The sequence below is a fragment of the Eptesicus fuscus genome, chromosome 3 (assembly GCF_027574615.1).
Source record: "Eptesicus fuscus isolate TK198812 chromosome 3, DD_ASM_mEF_20220401, whole genome shotgun sequence".
Taxonomy (NCBI): Eukaryota; Metazoa; Chordata; class Mammalia; order Chiroptera; family Vespertilionidae; genus Eptesicus; species Eptesicus fuscus.
The window spans coordinates 12,037,327-12,056,621 of NC_072475.1; the positions used below are offsets into that span (position 1 = coordinate 12,037,327).

The 19,295-nt window shown below is 40.9% G+C and overlaps 1 protein-coding gene across 2 annotated transcripts in view; it reads right to left on the reverse strand.

The window, feature by feature from the left end:
• Nucleotides 1–3,012: 3,012 nt before the first annotated feature.
• JAM2 (junctional adhesion molecule 2) overlaps nucleotides 3,013–19,295 on the reverse strand; it is a 52,563-nt gene continuing 36,280 nt past the window's right edge. Inside the window, exons 3-10 of one of the 2 annotated variants that reach the window (XM_054713647.1) lie at nucleotides 16,691–16,798; nucleotides 15,533–15,685; nucleotides 12,703–12,905; nucleotides 9,941–10,040; nucleotides 7,683–7,790; nucleotides 5,822–5,834; nucleotides 4,872–4,914; nucleotides 3,013–3,114 (exon numbers count right to left, since the gene is read on the reverse strand). In XM_054713647.1, coding sequence (XP_054569622.1) covers nucleotides 3,082–3,114; nucleotides 4,872–4,914; nucleotides 5,822–5,834; nucleotides 7,683–7,790; nucleotides 9,941–10,040; nucleotides 12,703–12,905; nucleotides 15,533–15,685; nucleotides 16,691–16,798 — 761 coding nt within the window. In that variant the 3' untranslated portion in view covers nucleotides 3,013–3,081. Of the gene's footprint in view, nucleotides 3,115–4,871; nucleotides 4,915–5,821; nucleotides 5,835–6,037; nucleotides 6,079–7,682; nucleotides 7,791–9,940; nucleotides 10,041–12,702; nucleotides 12,906–15,532; nucleotides 15,686–16,690; nucleotides 16,799–19,295 lie in introns of those variants that run through there. The other variant, XM_054713648.1, reaches the window with a different exon arrangement.

Consider the following 19,295-nt stretch of genomic DNA (forward strand, 5'->3'; position numbering starts at 1 on the left):
CCATTGTGTATATGCACCACATCTTTATCCATTCATCTATTGATGGGCACTAGGTTGCTTCCACATCTTGGCTATTGTAAATAATGTTGCAAGGAACATGTCGTTTCTTCAGCTAAATACCTAGAAGTGGAATTGCTGGTTTTTTTGTCTCTTATACACAAAGTTTGTTTTAAACTCTATTTTGTATGGTATACCCAAGCTTTTCTTTTTTTCGTTTCCATTTCCATAAAATGTCTTTCCATCCCTTTGCTTTCAGTTTATGTGTGTCTTTCAATCTGGAGTCTCTTGTAGACAGCATATGTAAAGGTATTGTTTTCTTATTCATCTTGCTACCTTATGTCTTTGGATTGGAATATTTAATCCATTTACATTTAAAATAATTGTTGATATATAGTTATTGCCATTTTATTATGCATATTTTTTTTATCTTTTCCTTCTTAAATAAGTCCTTCTAACATTTCTTGTAATACTAGTTTGGTAGTGATGAACTCCTTTACTTTTTCTTGTCTATGAAGCTCTTTATTGGCCTTTGACTCTGAATAATATGGGTAATCTTGGTTGTAGGTCCTTGCTTTTTTTTTTTTTTTGGTCCTTGCTTTTTATCACTGAGTATTTCATGCCAATCCATTCTGGCCTTCAAAGTTTCTATTGAGAAATCAGCTGAGTCTTATGGGAGCTCCCTTGTAGGTGACTAACTGCTTTTCTCTTGCTGCTTTTAAGATTCTCTCTCTGTATTTAACATTTGCCTTTTTAGTTACAATGTGTCATGGTGTGGGCCTCTTTGGGTTCATTTTGTTTGGGACTCGGTGCTTCCCAGGTTTGTATGTCTATTCCCTTCACTAGCTTAGGGAACTTTCCTTTCATTATTTCTTCAAATAGGTTTCCAATTCCTTGCTCTCTCTTCTCCTAGTACCCCATATAATGTGAATGTTGTCCCAGAAGCCCCTTACACTATCTTCATTTTTTAAAAACTCTTTTTTCTTTTTGCTGTTTCGATTAGACATTTTTTTAAAATATATTTTTATTGATTTCAGAGAGAAAGGGAGAGGGATAGAGAGAAACATCAATGATGAGAGAGAACCATTGATTGGCTGCCTCCTGCACTGCCCCCTACTGGGGATCGAGCCCGAAATCCAGGTATGTGCCCTTGATTGGAATCGAACCTGGAACCCTTCAGTCCGCAGGCCAAGGCTCTAAACACTGAGCCAAACTGGTTAGGGCTCAATTGGACATTTTCTGCTACCTTATCTTTTAAATCACTGATTCAGTCCTCTGCTTTATCTAACTTATTGTTGATTCCCTCTAATGTATTCATTTTGGTTATTGTAGTCTTCATTTCTGACTTGTTCTCTATGTTTTCTATCTCTATTTTTGTTTCTTATCCCTTTGTTAAAGTTCTCACTGTGATCATTGAGCATCCTTGTAAGCAGTGTTTTGAACTCTGCATCTGGTAGATTGCTTGTCTCCATATTTGTTTAGTTCTTTTTCTGGAGTTTTGTTCTCTCCTTTTATTTGGAACATGATTCTTTGCCTCTTCATTTTGGCTGCCTCCCTGCATTTCTTCCTATGTATTAGGTAGGACTGCTAGTCTCCCAGTCTTGATAGAGTGGCCTTATGTAATAGGTTTTCTATGTTTCCTGTGGGGCCCAGTGGTGCAGTCTCCCTAGTCACCTGAGCCAGGTGCTCCAGGTATGTTCCTTGTGTGGGATGTATGTGCCCTCCTGTCATAGTTGAGGGATTGCTGTTGGCATGTCAATGGGAGGGATTGACCCTCAGGCTGACTGGCTGTGAGAACTGGCTACAGTGGAGGAGCTGTTGTGCAGGGACTGACTCTACAGAGCAGGATTTGCTTTAATGGAGCTCTGGTACCTGCCAAGTCTGCCTTTTGAACGTACTGTTTGTGGAGGTGGTTGAGTGGTACTAGTGTGGTCTGAAGCTGGCCACCAGTTATATTGGGGAGGTACAGGCCCAGGTCAGAAACTGCCTGTGCCCTGCTCAGGGTCACTTGGTGTGAGCTACAAAGTGATCTCTAGAGGATTGCCACTTGTACTGGGCTTGCAGATGCCGGGAGAGAACTGAGACTGGCTACCTCTAGTGCCAGACTTGGGGCTGCTTAGCGAGAGGTACAGGGCACACCAAGGCCAGATGCTGCTAGTTTGGGGTTTGTGAACCTTTGAGTGATTTTAGGAAAGTTCTCAGTATGAACCAAGACAGGCTGTTTGTATGGAAAAGCCACTGGAATTGGCTTCAGTGGGCCCAAAAGTTAGGTGACCTTGGTGAACAGTGTTAGCCAGGTTGATGGAGACTCAGATATGGCACCTGCCTGCTGGCTCCGTGAAGGGGAGGGCTACACAAAGGAGCAATGGCCTCTGCCAGTACTTCCTGTCTGGGAGAAAGCTGCCGGTCTAGCTGTGCCCTGATGCCAGACTCCAGTTTCTTCCTGTATGTCCTTTTGTGCTGCTGTCTGTGTTGGAGCTCAGAGCCAGTGAGTCTGTGTGTGGGCTTTTAAGGATGCCTGGGACTCCAGCATCCCTCGGTCCCACTCAGCCACAATTCCCACTGGCTTTCACAGCCAGGAGTTATGGGGACCTCTCTTCCCAGCACGGGAACCTGGGCTGGGGGGCCTGGTATGGGGTTGGGACCTGTTGCTCCTCAGCGGGGACCTATTCAGCCGAGATATTCTCCCAATTTTTAATGGCCACGTGTGGGTGTGGGACCAGCCCGGCATGCGTCTCTGCCCCTCCTACCAGCCTGGGAGTGGCTTATGTATATCCTTAGTTATACCTAATCTGTTCATCTAGATGTCAGATGGTTTTCAATGTTGGTTGTTCTGTGCTTTAGTTGTAATTTTGATATCGCCGTCGGGTGGGAAGAAGTGATTATAGTTTTCTTCTTGACCAGAATGCCAGACTGTTTAAAATAACAATTTCAAGTGATTTAGTGTTCATAAAAATTTTAATAAAATACCAATTTCATCTCCTTATGTACCTCTTTGCAAATGTAAGACAAAGCAGAGTGTTATAATCTTTTAATAACTTGTGAACAACTGTGGTATTGGTGTATTTCAGAGGTGGAATTCTTTTAAATTATAAAGGATTTTGAGTGCTTGAAATCCTATGAAAAGAAAGAAAAGCCAAGTTTAAATATACAGTATTAATTTATATTTAAAGAAATATATAAATCTTATGAGTATCAGAATCTTACAGGTTCAAACCAGCACATATTGAATTAAATCTACTTTATGGGGAATTAAGTAATTAAATACTAGGAGACACTGTCTTTGAAACTGTTCCTAAACAGTAAGGCAATAGGAGTGGGAATTAGAGCAGGATAACTCTTATTTCCGAGGAGTGTGCTACAGCATCCAGTGGGTAAAGATCAGGGGTGCTGCTAAGCATTACCCAATGCACAGGGCAGCCCTCCCCCCAAAAAAACCAGAATTATGTGAAATTATAAGAATTCATTATATATGAATTATAACACCTGGCCAGTGTGGCTCAGTGGTTGAGCCTCGACCTATAAACCAGGAGGTCATGGTTCGATTCCTGGTCAGGGCACATGTCTGGGTTGCAGGCTCGATCCCCAGTGTGGGATGTGCAGGAGGCAGCCAATCAGTGATTCTCTTTCATCACTGATGTTTCTATTTCTCCCTCTCCCTTCCTCTCTGAAATCAATAAAAATAAATTTAAAAACAAATAAATAATTTAAAAAAACCTTTTGATGGAAAAAACTCCATAGAGCAGTTTGTGGGTGTTCAATATTAGTGTCCAGCAGGATCACCCAAGTGTTTAAAATACTGATGCCCACACCTCACCCCAAGCTCCAGTGAGGAAATTTAAGAGAATCCCTGCCATAGAGTACTAAGGAGTTCAGAGAACTAGTGCGCTATTTCTCAAGAAAGGGCTTAGGCTCCTAAAAGCATTGGAAACCTTCCCCCCTCCTCCCAACACACACTGTGTTCTTGAAAAATAACGTAGAGAGTTGACTATACATCCAGAGAGCTACGAAATCTGAGCAATGGATTTACTGCTTTACATCGTGTTTACAAACGCAGAAGTGCACCAGGGCCCAAATGTCTAAATCATGTTCCCTTAGCCATCTCTGTTAGATGATAATTGCATTTTTTCAATGATTTCCAAGATTTCAGCAATAGCAGAGGATATTCTACATCCTTAAAATTTCTCAGTGCTTTCATTAACCAAAGGAGTGTCCTGGGACCACAGATGTGCGGAAGGAAGTGAGCTGCTTGGTCAAGCTGACAAAATCGAGGTGCCTGGTTCCCAGCTCTGCCACTGTAATCCTCTGAGAACTTGTGTCTTAATTTCTTCATCTATAAAATGAAGTGGATAATACCAGCCCTAAGGCTGACTAATAATAGAAAACACCACAAGAAAAAATAATGGTGTGGTAAAGCCTCCTCGCTCTACAAATGCCGGGCAACTGCACCATGCCACCGCAGACAGGGATGGAAGCTAACACTTACTCAGCTCCTTCGAAAGGCCAGTGGTAGACACTAGTACAAAGTATATTAAAAGTGAAAATCTACCCGGCCGGTGAGCATTGACCTATGAACCAGGAGGTCATGGTTCAATTCCCGGTCAGGGCACCTGCCCGGGTCGAGAGCTCGATCCCCAATGTGGGGTGGGGGGTGGAGGTGAAGGGTTTGCAGGAGGCAGCCGATCAATGATTGTCTCTCATCATTGATGTTTCTATATCTGTGTCCCTCTCCATTCCTCTCTGAAATCAATAAAAATATATTAAATAAATAAAGAAATAAAAGTGAAAACCCATCACTTCCATACAATTACTTCCTTCCCTTGCCTTATTCCCTAAACACATCCATTCTATAAATATGCTTTAACAATACTCACATTTTGACCCATCGGAGTGGCTTTAGATGCAGAGTTACTCTTCCTGTTTGTGGAATGTAAAAGACATTTAGTACATGATCACTTCCAAGTCTGAAACACATACCCTCATTCGGTCAATGTTACCTCCATACATTTTCTCAACAGGAAGATGAACATTTGTAGCCAGGTACAAGAAAAAGCCAGAAATCCCAACTGAAGTCCTTTATTTATAGGCAGCATCCACAGAGAAAGCCATGCAACACAATATTAGTGTGTGTGTGTGTGTGTGTGTGTGTGTGTGTGTGTGTGTGTGAGTGAGAGAGAGAGAGAGAGAGAGAGAGAGAGAGAGAGAGAGAGAGAGAGAGAAGCCCTGTGTATCTGGTTGAGCCTAGGGCTAGTATACTAAGGATTTTTGTGGAAAATGCAAAACAGAGACTTGCAAACATATAACATTTTGAAGGCTTGAGATTACAATCTCAAATTTCATTTTTCCCATGGAAAGGAAGTTTTATGTGGTGACTATGGTTATGGGGTGACTTGTGTGTGTGTCGTTTCCTCCACTCCCCCCTCCCCCCCCCCCCCGTTTCGTTTGCTGCTGTGTCACCACAAGTCCCTAGGACAGTGTTGGGCACAGAATCAGTATTTAATTAAATGTAAACATGTTGGTTGCATAAAATTTTACTTGGAAAATTTCCATTTAGCAAATTACTGCAAATCTATTTTTTTATGGTAGTACTATGGAAATGCCTATACAGTCAAATTAACAAATGTGTTTCGTCTCTAGGTAGTCAAACATCATTGACAAGTAGTCATGAGGTCAATATATTTCTTGATGAACCTGAGTCACAGTCACTTCCCATAGGACTAAAAACCTTCACAAATGAACTCCCCACATTTGGCTTTGAACAGATGACTAACAGAAAATTAGTTGGTATGGAAGACAAGCATGCATTTTAAGAAAGTATACTTACTGGAAGGTTTTCTCTACAAAAGAATAAGTATATATCGTTAGTACAAGAGTTAAAATGGCACGATACAGATCCATATAAACATTAAGTTTAATAAGCTTCGTTTCTTTTTCTCAGTCTTTATATCATTAGTACAAGAGTTAAAATGGCACGATACAGATCCACATAAACATTAAGTTTAAGCTTCATTTCTTTTTCTCAGTCTTGATTCTCACTTGCTGACATCTGTACCTTCTAAATCAAGAGTTGGCAGACTTTTTCTATAAAGGGCCACATGCAAATATTTTTGACTTTGTGGGCCAAGAGGTGAAATTGAGGATATCACATAGGTAATTATAGAGCAAGAAAAAACAAACTTCCAAAAACTTTTATTGGTTAAACTTTTAAATATAATAATAAATTCTTGTGTTAACAGAATAATGGAATTCTCCTTTGGGGGAGCTAACATTCCTCTTAATTAAGGTTCAAAGTTAGTGTTCCCTATTTTCAAGTAGAGTGCGTGTTCATCTGTAAACACCATTCTTAGCTCATGGGCCATAAAAAAACAAGTGGCAGGCCAGAGTTGGTCCACAGGTTGTAGTTTGCCCAACCCTGTCTGAAATGCAAGTTCAAGAAAATGGTTCTCCTTAGCTCTTCTGCCAGATGAAAATGGAGTAACATTCTTAGCTAATGAACTACCAACACCCAAATCAATTCTTTAACTCATTATTTTAAGAAAATAATGTTTACCAAATCTTCAAAAAATACTTATATATTCTTTGCAAGTAGAGATAAAGATGACAAGAATTTTGAGCAATCTTTTGTCTGTTCTTTCACTGGTGGCCAGCAGGGGGACTCAGCCGATTCCATTCATAAAGTTACACAGGACTAGTTTGTAGTACCATGCAAAAGAACAAGTATTATTCATCCACAGAACAGTTCTTAACTATAAAGAATTTCCTTGAAACCGTGTTCATGGAAACATTTTATGACAATACCTGCTTAAAGGTATTATTCGAAACCCCTTTTAAATTTAAGTTTTATTTTTGTATAGAATATATTTTAAACCTAAACTCCAAAATTAATGTTTACTATGAGACAGTGGATCTAAAACTAGTTTATGCTGTAAATTTATATATTATTCCATTAAAAATTCTCCTTCATACACTATTCCCAATGGACTTGATGGGGGGAGTTCTACAGCTTTTGAGCTCTCAGGTAATTTTAAAGACTAAGGAAAAAGGAAATGCATTAAGAGAATAAAACAGATTAATTTTAAATCTCACACATTTACATCAAACCTATTACCAAATTGGGATTTAGCATCACCAGAGGTCTAAACATGAAGAACTAAAAACCTTGTTCAGAAGCAACTGTAGTGTAACAGGTTTCTAGTTTTTGCTGAATAATTCTCTTCTAAATACAGTTGTGCTAAATTTGACATTCAACATTCCACTGTTATCCATTGATAAAAACAGTTGACAGATTTCAATGAAATATCTCATCATAAAACTAGAAATCAATTTACCACTTGAGATATACAATTCCTAACTGGAAAGGATCTTCAGTGCATGTACATGTATGGTAAACACCATCCACGTTGACTATCTCTTGGTATCGCTGCACTAGGCCACGCCAGGGAGCCTCCTGCGTATCCAGTGGTGCCATCCGGAACGCTGGGCTGAGGCAGCTCTGCCTTTGCTCCCTATATTTGCCAAGGTGCTTCATGACCCACCTGCAGGTCATCTTGGATACTCTCTACTACAGAAAAAGCAAGGAAAAATAGGCTCCAGAAAAAATGTTCTCACTTCTTAAGAGAAACGGTGTCGCATAAGAAAACTCTCTATCCACAGGAATTTGTCTAGCAAAGGGTGAGATCACTTACTTGAAAAGTAGCCTTTCCTCTGAGCATAGCACACACCAAGGCCACAAATGGAAATCACTAAGGCCACTACCACCACGGCCGCGATGATGCCACTCACGTTGAGATCATCTGGAATGCAAAATGAACCAGGAATGAATTCATGTCCAAGAGAAGGACAGATGCAGTCCTTCAACGGAAGAAGCTCCAACAGCTTCTGTTTGCAGCTGTACCATAGACATGGGTAGTTTCATGCTTTTGAAGTCTGAGCAAATAACTCACTTTTAGGACATGGTTCAAAAGTTAATTTGCCAGTTACCTATACTTTCTATACTTCAAAAAGAACTTCTTTAGAACAGTTCACAGGTTCTGCTTTTGGTTATGTTATTAATGATAATTCAAAAAGAAAACTGAACATGAGATTTCAGGGATTCTTGTGTATTTCAAATTATATAAATTCCAAACCAAGGGCGTGAAATACCTAGAAACAATGGATGAGCATTAAACAAACTAATTTTAACTTTTAAACTAACTTATACCAGAAAGAGTAGATGTGTGGAAATCATGTCTAACTTAAAGCGATACTACTAACAAAACACAAACTATTAAAATACTATCTGTTATGTATTTTACCTGTTATGTATCTGCTAGAAAAATGTAACTAGAATGTAAAAACCATAATACCACAGATATTACTTCTTAAGAGGTGGGTAAATTAGGCATTAAAATTAAACATGATCATTTAAAGAAAAAATAGATAGTAATAATGTAGGTGGTACAGGTTATGGTAAAAACCATGAGGACAATATATGAATGAATGAAGTTAGGAAAACACTGGATCATGTTAATTTTTATAACAGATTATGGTGAATTTTCCTAATGATAACTCCAAAGCAGCATTGAGAGAGATAGTTTCTAATAATTAATCAAATGCTTATGTTTGACTATCAATATCAACACCTGAATGAATTTGGTGGATAACATGTATCCCTGAATATAAAACAAAAAACAAAATAAAACACTGGAAATTCAAACTTGCTTGTGGAAATAAAAATATGCTATTGAATATCTTATACTTTAGGATGTCCTGAAGTCTAACAAGATTATATTTTCTTTAAAAAATAGTACTGAATTTAACTGTACTTAGACAATACACATTACTGCACACATATCTGCATACTCCTAAGCACATTGGAAAAATGAATTTTTGACCCCAAAATGCTGAGGACAAGCTCCTGAACCAACTGAACCAAGGGGAACCTCAGTCTTCTGCTTCAGGGTACAACCCTCCTGAGTGACCTCTAACCCCTTGGGGTACCATCTCAGCTCTCTGTTACACTCCATTTTCAAAACACACAGTTTTCACACAGGAAGAATTAAACCAAATTATTAAAAATAAAATAAAAAAATAATATGCTTGTTCTGAAACTCTTATAATCTGAAAAGATTCTTGAGCCCTAATTTTATTGGATTTTAAGAAGTTCATCTTGTGTAACATAATATATAGCAGCTACTTTTTATAGCAACCTAGATCCATAATTATCTTTTTTGAGAACCTACTTTGCAGTAAGTCTAACAGTATTTCCCAAGATCCACAAAATTAACAATAATAACCTGATAACAAGTCAAACAGACAACACTTATATAGTGTTCACAATATGCCACGGCTACTCTTAACACTTTCAAATATTATTTCCATCTTCATAACAACCCTGTGAGGATGGCATATTATTACTTCCATTTTGGGGAGACTGAGGCACAGAGGTCAAATAATTCACCTCAGAGTATGTAGCTAGTACATGGCAGAGCCAGAATTGGATGCAAGGAGCAAAGATGCTGTTTTTAATCCATCTCCCAAACAAGCCAAGAGTATTAAGCATTATATGTGGATTAAAAACAGCATCTTTGCTACTTACATCAAGCTAGTTTTTTAAAAAAATATATTTTATTGGTGGTTTTTGTTTTTTTTTACAGAGAGGAAGGGAGAGGGATAGAGAGTTAGAAACATCGATCAGCTGCCTCCTGCACACTCCCTACTGGGGATGTGCCCGCAACCAAGGTACATGCCCTTGACCGGAATTGAACCTGGGACCCTTGAGTTCGCAGGCCTACGCTCTATCCACTGAGCCAAATCTGTTAGGGCATATCATGCCAGTTTTAAACATTCCCCCAGATTATCTTCCCAACCACTCAGCCCTTTCCCACCCCTTGCTCCTTTTACCCCCAACTCCTTACACCTCCTAACAGCAAACCATCTGTTCCTGCCAGTAGTTCATGCTTACCTACTTGCATTTTTTTCTCACGGCACCTGCGAGATCCAACGGAATTACGGGCTTCGCAGTAATACTCTCCGCTGTCCAGTTTTGAAACAGTGTTAAATTGCTGGAATTTTGTGGGAGGAAGAAAAATAAATGTATTTTTTTAAGCAGTGAGTAGACTCCATGTCCCTTGAACTTTTGCGGTAAGTTGGTCTTTCTTTTTCAATGACTTTAAGACTTGGTATTTTTACTATGAATTCAAAAATCTCCCACAGCTTCAAGGAGTAAATAAATAGCTAGGCCTCCTGCTTAATTTGATAGAGAAGGATTTATGGAGAAGTATCTTTTTGTGTGTGATACTGGGAAAGTAGTACAGTTATGAAAGCAATGGGCATGTCTTAAAGTTTATAGTACATTGTGTTCTAGAAGTATTCTAGGTACTTCTAATTCTCCTAGCTAACCCCATCTGCAAGGGAAGGCCTACTTGGCCTAAAAGGGCTGGTACGCTCTCCGAAGCCACATTGAGTTCAATGCAGCGGCACATGTTAACACTTCTAAAGAGCCAGCGCTACCACCAGGAGGCAATGTGGAGCCTAGGACCATAATCGATGTGGTTCGTAGGATTACAAATTCTATCAAGAGTGGAATTTTTGAAAATTCTAAAAACATGAAGTCCAACCCTTGCTCCTTCCACTCCTTGCTAAAGTAACTGAAAGGTAAGACTTTGATATAGGTTTCATACTTGCTATTAGTAGTTTTATCCCCTTGGGAAATTTTAGGTAGGGAAAGAAGAAGGGAGGGAGGGGAGGAGGGAGGAAGGTAGGAAGGAAAGAAAGAAGGAAGGAAGAAAGGAAGGATGGAAGGAAGGGGAGAGGGTCGGAGGGAAGGAGGGAGGGGAGGAGACAGGAAGATTTCAAGGAAGGGAGAAAGGCAGACAGATGAGAAGGAAAACAGGGAGGAGGGAAGGCAGGAGGCTGGAAGGAAGAGAGAGTAGGAGGAAGGAAGGAAGGAAGGAAGGAAGGAAGGAAGGAAGGAAGGAAGGAAGGAAGGAAGGAAGGAAGGAAAGAAGGAAGGAAGGAAGGAAGGAAGGGAGGGAGGGAGGGAGGGAGGGAGGGAGGAAAAGAGGAGGGAGTGGATGCAGTGGTGCCTGGACTCGGTAGAGGACCCCCCAGGTCCAGCACAGAGGGGAAGAGGGTGCTCAGAATCATTCCTTCAGGCCTCCTGTCACCTCAGTACGGCAGCAGTCACTGCTTAGCCATGAGAGCCAAGAACCTTTAAGGAGCACCCGCTCATGGTCTTTGCTCTTCATACAAGGTATGTTCCTAATAGCCAAGGTTCTTATTAACTCCTTTTCCTCTCTCACCTTTCTTTACTCACTTCCCACCCACTTTCCCTTTCCGTAGACTTCAGCGTAGTGGGATTAAAGCTTTTCCTCGTTTATTTTAACTCTACGGAAGCATCTCTCACTCCCCCCAGAAGTCAGAATACTTCAACAATATTCACCATGAGCTCCAGGCCAAGCGTGTGTACAAACAATCAGTTAGACTAAAACAATGATCTTCCAACACATTAGAACTGGTCATTAAAAGGAAGTCACCGTCACCCGTACACTGTGTTTTGGTTGCTGCCCATTTCTCAAAAACTAAGCCGGTTCTGTCCTTGACATCACAAGATATTTCAAGGGTAACTGAGGAAAGTGAATGTTATCATTTCAGACTCGCCTTGGGGCTTTTATCACCTGCTCTGAGAAAAAATAAATTGGAAAAGTAAATATAGCAAAGTGTGATGGCAAGTTTTCTGCCCAGTTTCACTAGACCTGCTGACTCACCTACTGACGCCCCGAGGGCCAGAGCGTGGCCTTCCTCAGGGAGTAGCCACATCCGTGGATATGCCTGTTATTTAGCCAGTTTGTCGATATGCGTTTTTATTTACCAGAGGAGCTAGTTTTTAAATGTTATAATGCACATGTAGGTTGAAGGCAGAAAAGGAAACATTATACCCTCCTTTTAAAATTCATCAAAATTATTATTACCGGGCCTTTAAGATTTTTTGATAATGCTTGTGGTAGTCATTCTGCAGTACGGGAAAGCAGACATTTTAAAACTGACATGTTAAATTTTTGGAATGAAAAAGAAAGCTTCAAGCTTAATGATCTTGATTTTGACTTCCTTCTCTACCTTACAAGTCAGAGAGAAAAAGGTAAAAATACTTCAATTTTTAAATGTCATTAACTTTAAAGAGCTTATTTCTTAGGTTGCCATCAGTGTTCCTAGAAAGGTGAAATTTTCAATCAATGAGAAAATCTAAAGTCATAGATTCTTAAATCACCGAGTCAATTGTTGATGATCTAGTTATGGAAGAGTTTAACGACACAGACATCCTATCAGAGGTTGGCAATACTATTCCTACATGGCTGGCACTGGGGTAAGGGCACCCCCTCCCCACGCCAGAGTTTCTGTCCATCTCCCTGACATTGTAAACGCTACCTTTCCAGGCCAGGAAGGCAGCTGGAGTGAACGACCTGACCCGTCATCATGATTCAACCTGCTCTGTCCCAGGTCACTGTGTGCTCAGCTCCCCGGTCATCTATTGTCCTCCCATCTCCGGTCCCAGCCCGTTCCCTCCCTTCTCTGGGCATGTACCCCCATCTTTCCTTCCGCCCTCTCCTCTCTCCACTTAACAAGCAAGAATATCAGCCCTCTATTCTACATCATTTTGAGTTCCAATTATTTCTTTCCCCTCCAAATGCCGAAGAGTTATTGGGCCAAGGCTTGCAATGCCCTCACCAGAGTTCCAGATTTCGTATTCATTGTGTATGAGCTGTTGGTAATTTGGGCGTCGAGTTTGGGATTCCCCAACAGGCGGGTGCCATCCTTAAACCACGTGTACGTAGGAGCTGGATTCCCTTCTTTGTCTTGACATCGCAGCTCCACCACGGTTCCACTCAGGACGGAATTGGGGACTTCACATGTTGGAACTCCTGGAGCCACTGAGGGATGGGAGTCAAATGGTATTGGTTATTTACAAGCCAAACAAGGATTTAAGAGCCAGGAGAAGATTCATTAGACATCTGTGAGAGAGACTGGCTACTTGTTCAAAAGACCTATTGCCTTTCTTCACGGGCACATGGCTAGATCACATTTGCCAGCTTCCTAGCTGCCAAATGCATGAGTTCTGTGCTATTTCCAGGCCTGCTCCATAAAAGCCTCCTGCACCACCCCCCATCCATTCACTCCTCCACCCCCTCCCACTACCACGTAGGTGTCAACATCCATGATGACCTCAGAAAGCTGTTTTGATAATAACAGATCTACATTAGGTTGGGTCTCTAATAATCTCATCAAGTAGAATTATGTAACTCTACCACTACAATCTCTGCCCCAACCATTCAGACTTGACCTACATGAGAAACTTCTATTATGTTAAGCCACTCGCTGAGAGTATTTTTCTGTTATAACAGCAAGCATGATGTTAGCTAATACAACTATTCTTCAGATAAGCAATCTACTCTCTCCCTTACCAACTGTTTTAATGTTTTATTACCAACTGTATTCAAAAGAAATCAAACCTGAGTGTATCTTTTCAGGCTCAGGACTCAAACTAATATTCTATTCTGGGCTGGGCTGGTGTGTCTCAGTGGTAGAATGTTGACCTCTGAACCAGGAAGGAGGTCACGGTTCGATTCCCAGTCAGTGCCAGTGGGGGGCAACCAGGAGGCGGCCAATCAATGATTTTCTCATCACTGATGTTTCTCTCTCCCTCTCTGAAATCAATAAAAATAAATAGGGTTTTTTTTTCCCCTTTAATCCTATTATGCCTAGAACTGGCCAAATTAGAGAATCTGGCCACAGGGATTTGTAAGTAAACCAGACTTTACTAGATAACTGAAATCCAGGAAAACCCAGAATTCTAAGAGGTGAGCAGAATTTTAAGGCAGTCCCCCAAATTCCCCAGCCCTGGTATACATCTACTTTCTCTCATTTATTCCATCCAACATTGATCTAGGTACCACTCCAAAGGGGTCTGGGTGATGCAGGTAAGGTCCAAAAGCCACTGGTTCCGACAGGGGCTGACCTAATCAATCACTTTGTAAATGTGGTTTTCTCTGGCTCATCGCAAAAGAGAAAAAGAAAGATTCAAAGCATGAGAACAATTGGCCATTCTTCTGTTAGACTGAAGGTTTCAGCCTTGTAAAACCCTGGCCACAGAGCCGGTCAGGTCACGCCAGACTTCTGATCTGCAGAACCATGAGCTAATTAGTGGGTGGGGTCTTATGCTGCTAAATTTGGGGTCACTTGTTATGTAGCAATAGAAGGCCAATACTCCAGCTGATTCTCCTGCAAGGTTTTCTGAATTTCTTCTTTACTAGTATGTCACTAGTATTGTAGAAAGAGCCTGGATTATATAGAAAAAAGAAGTGGTTTTATTTTATTATTTTATTTTTTATTGATTTCAGGGAGGAAGGAAGAGAGAGAGAGAGAGAGAGAGAGAGAGAGAGAGAGAGAGAGATGGAAACATCAATGATGAGAGAGAATCATTGATTGGCTGCCTCTTCCACACCCCATACTAGGGATCAAGTCTGCAACGTAGGCATGTGCCCTGACTGGGAATTGAACCATGACCTCCTAGTTCATAGGTCAATGATCAACCAATGAACTACACCGGCTGGGCAAATATAAGTGATTTTATTCCTCTTGCTTGGTATTTTATTTTATTTTATTTTATTTTTAAATATATTTTATTGTTTTTTTATAGAGAGGAAGAGAGAGGGATAGAGAGTTAGAAACATCGATGAGAGAGAAACATTGATCAGCTGCCTCTTGCACACCTCCTACTGGTGATGTGCCTGCAACCAAGGTACATGCCCTTGACCGGAATCGAACCTGGGACCCCGGAGTCTGCAGGCCAACGCTCTATCCACCGAGCCAAACCGGTTTCGGCTTGCTTGGTATTTTATACTAACATCTATGAAGGAGCAAAGATCATGTTCCTCTATCAACAGTAATCACAAGCTGTTAATATCCATCAGTGAATTTTACAGTAATTAACCATAAGGCCTTTGGGGTTAGCTCCAAATCCTGACCCTACCAGCTGTGTGGCCTTGGGAAAACCATTTAACTTCTATTTCCTCATCTGTGAAACTCAGGCTGTCAGCGACGATGAAGTAAAATTACATATTTGAAGGGGCCTGATGCATAGTAGCTGCACAATAAATGCTAATTTCTTTTCTTTACCAAATAATTTCTAATACTTCCCCTGGCCTACCTATTTGTTTTACTGCTCTTTTATCATCTCATGAGATACTCTCTTATGTGGTAGGAGAAATACTGCATATGCTGAAAGCTATTGCAAGAAAATGCTCCTACGTACAGTATAGGGTCATTAAGATTTACATCCCTCTTGAATGAAGAGAGGTTTTGTGATCACGAATTAGTAATGGTCACAGTTCATCAGCCAATGAGGTGAAGAGAGAAATGGTGGAGACTCTGCAGGGAAGATGGTGCTGGTGGTCTCTGTGACTCTGCTGCCGGGGCCCTGAGTTGCCCCATTTCCCCCAGGGCTGGGTGATGGGGAGGAGGGCAGGGAGCAGTAATCACACAGATACAAGTACATCACCTAGTACTTCTAGAGTGACCGTGTTCTCTTCCAGCCTTTGGCCTTCGTTAGTCGGGGTGCTAACTTCACAACGATACTTCCCGGCATCATTTCTTGTAACATTTTTGATCCTGATACTGAAATCCATCATCTGAGCTCGATCTTTAAAGTCACCTTTTAGAAAAAGAAGACAACGGTGTTGATAATAATACAAAGTCACTGTCTATATACTACCTTCCTCAAGTCACTTCTTTCAGTACACAAAGCAGTTATTTTTCAACCAATAAACGTAGCTTAAAAAAATTGTATATGGGTGCTGCTATTTCAAACTTATTTTCTTTAACCACCCACCTTAGAGCAATCAATGCATGGCCTGTCAGTGGTCGGCAAACTCATTAGTCAACAGAGCCAAATATCAACAGTACAACGGTTGAAATTTCTTTGGAGAGCCACATTTTCTAAACTTAAACTTCTTCTAACGCCACTTCTTCAAAATAGACTCGCCCAGGCCATGGTATTTTGTGGAAGAGCCACACTCAAGGGGCCAAAGAGCCGCATGTGGCTCGCGAGCCGCCGTTTGCCGACCACGGGCCTGTCTTACCGTATCTGTACTCGAACCACTGAGTTATTGTGCAACAAATCCCAGACATCCTAGCATTTCTTTCATCCATCAACACTTCAAATCAAAAGCTCATCACATAGTCAATAGGGAGAATAGGGAGTGAAATGTAAGACAAATAAGAAATAAGAAGAGAAAGCACTGGGTAAAGGGAGTTGCGTTTACCCTCCTCTCAGTCTTACTCCCTAAGCGTTGCAGTGATGGAGATACTGAGGTACGATGACGTTATTATAACTGAGCTGTGACCCTGCATCCCAACCGGCGCCACCTTGTCTTTCCTTTCTCTCGAGAGGAAGAACAATTGTATTTTACACCCGGGAGGTCTGAGCTGAGCAATGAGGGGTCCAGGGCCTCAGTGGAGCTCGCCTACTTCTGTGCTGTGTTCTCTGTTCCGGGGGCTGTGTTCTAGGTCTCCATCCCTCACTGTTGGTTTCCTCTCCCACTTACAAACACACATCTCCAGTAGCCAGCTATGTCCTGTTCTCATTTGTAAGCGAAAGGGTAGCAGCTGCGCTTGGTGTCTGTTCTCTGGCTCTCGCCTCGGGTCCACAGCTTCTTACCTCTGAGATCCTGGCCGTAGTAGACAAAGGAGACACTCGGCCCCAGCTTCTTCCACTCTAATCTGGACGCCGGCGTCTTCCGTGGGAATTTGCAGGTTAAAATAACCTCTGGAAACAACGACAAAAGCACGTATTTGCTAAATTGTCCCTCTGAAATGATATTTCACTTAATTAAGCAATGAGTTTTTAACATCCTTAAGTTATTCCTTTGTATTTCTATCCATTCATTTCATCCATCCATCCATCCATCTATCCATTCATTTCATCCATCCATCCATCCATTCATTCATAAATTACCTCAACATGTACCACATGGCTTAACCCCGAGGTAAACTGAAAGCATTATAGCTCTTCCACATAATAATTGTGTGATACTTTGTTACTTTCCCTAGTTCTTGGGCATCAGTTACTTTCTGTAAAATAAGACAGTATCTCAAATTCTTGTGAGTCTTCAAATACAATAATATATGCACAGTAAGTACTTTAAAATGGCAGCGATGATTAATTACCTATTCTTTCCAGCCTCAGACTTTGAGGATTTTATAGTCCGGAAAAAGAGGCAAATCAGATAATGCCATTTCGGTCCAATGTGCTGAGCGCCAGGGTGGAGGTAAGCAGAGCGTGCTTCATCACCAGTGCCTAGGAGAGGCACTGAGTCCAGCCCAGGCCATGCTGTGCACACCCACAAATGTCCCCTCAACAGGCTACATTCCCACTAAGATCCCTTCTTTGGTTACCCTCTCTAAGAATATGTTAATACAAAACCAATATTGTCTTCTAACAAGTTGTTGAATCCTACCCCTTACCACAATCCAGATAAATTATGGTAAAATTCTTTCATATGTCTGATTTTGATGGTAAACAGATTTGATGCCATTAAAAAAAAAAAACAACAACTCAGGATATTACATAATAAGGTAGATTAGAGAGTAATACTTATCATACTATCCTGGTTGTATTAAAAATATACACATAGGTATGAACAAAAAGCCTGTATATACATATATATGAAAATATTAACCCAGTGATGATTTCTGTATGATAGAATTATTATTTTTCTTTTTGTTTTATGTAGTTGCTAAAGTTTTTTTTTTTAGTTCCACATGTATTGATAGAATTATAGAAATAGAATAAGAGGTAATGGAAAATAGAAAGTAGGTTAAAGAAAGGCAAGGGGGAAAAAACCCCAAAGTTGTTTTCGAAGATGCCTAAAGATGTAGAAGCAGGTTTTACATTACAGAGAGCCATCATTTCACAGACGTGTTTACAATTATACTGAGAGACAAACGTGTGCTGAGGAGCTGGTCTGAGGAAACACAGTTCCATTCTGTTGATTAAGGAGAATGGGTGGGACTTTCCGGAGTTCTGAGTTTTAGATAGGTTTCCTTCCCGTATTTTGTTGAGTTTCCAACAATTAAACACACACCCACACTCATTTTTAGCCCCTATTCCTAGTCCTTAGGAATACGTTTACTTTCAATTGTTTCACATATTTAACTAGACACACGCACACCCCCCTTGGGGAATTCTTAATTTCTGTCCTCGCTGCTCTGTGGGGAACCTTTGCAGAAATTATATTCGAAAACATAACCAAGGATTTTCCTAAAGGCAGTGGACTCCGCTCCAGCCTCATTCGCACTGAGCACGTGAACTGTGGAGAAATGGACTATGCAACTTGTCTAAAATACACCGAGCACTTACCGTGCGTCCGATACTGTTGTGGAGCTCTGTCAAGGAGCAACACAAAGATCTCTGTCCTTTTGGATCTTACAATTTGCAAGAGGTCAGAAAAGCATGAAGTAAATTATATAGTGTACTAGGTTAAGTGTTATAGAAATAGAGTAGATCAGAGTACAGGAGACATGGGAATTCTGGGGGGGAGGGGTGCAATTTAAAAAAATAACGTAGTCAGAATTCACCTCATTTTGAAGGTGACATTTGAATAAACACTTAAACGATGGAATTAGATCCCGGCTGAGTGGCTCAGTGGTTGAGCATGGACCTATGAACCAGGAGGTCACAGTTCGATTCCTGATCAGGGTACATGCAGGGGTTACGGTCTTGATCCCCAGTAGGGGGCATGCAGGGGCAGCCGATTGATGTTTCTCACATCAATGTTTCTCTCCCTTCCTCTCTGAAGTCAATAATAATAATAATAATAATCATAATAATAATAATAATAATAAAAGACAGAATTAGAATTCCTTAGAATTCTAACTAGAATGTCCTAGAATTCCAATTTAGAATTCGCCATGTGGTTCTTGGGGAGTACTCTAAGCAAGGGATGAGCCAGGGCCCAGATCCTGAGGCGCCAGCACCTTGACCCCCAGACCTGTAAGGAACAGTAAATCTGGGGTCAACATCTGAGTATAAAGAACCAAGTGAACTTAAAAGATAACTACCAGGGACTCTCCTTTTTCTTCTCAGCCAAAAGTCAACACTCAAGGCCAGCATAATTCTGCATCTAGCCCTCAGGGTAAGTATGTCATCATATAGTTTAGCACAGGCTTCGAAGTTAGACCTTTGTCAAATACCAGCTGTGTGATATTGTGCAAATTACCTAACTTGCACAATAGGTAAAGTTGTTGTAAGGTTTAAATGAGAT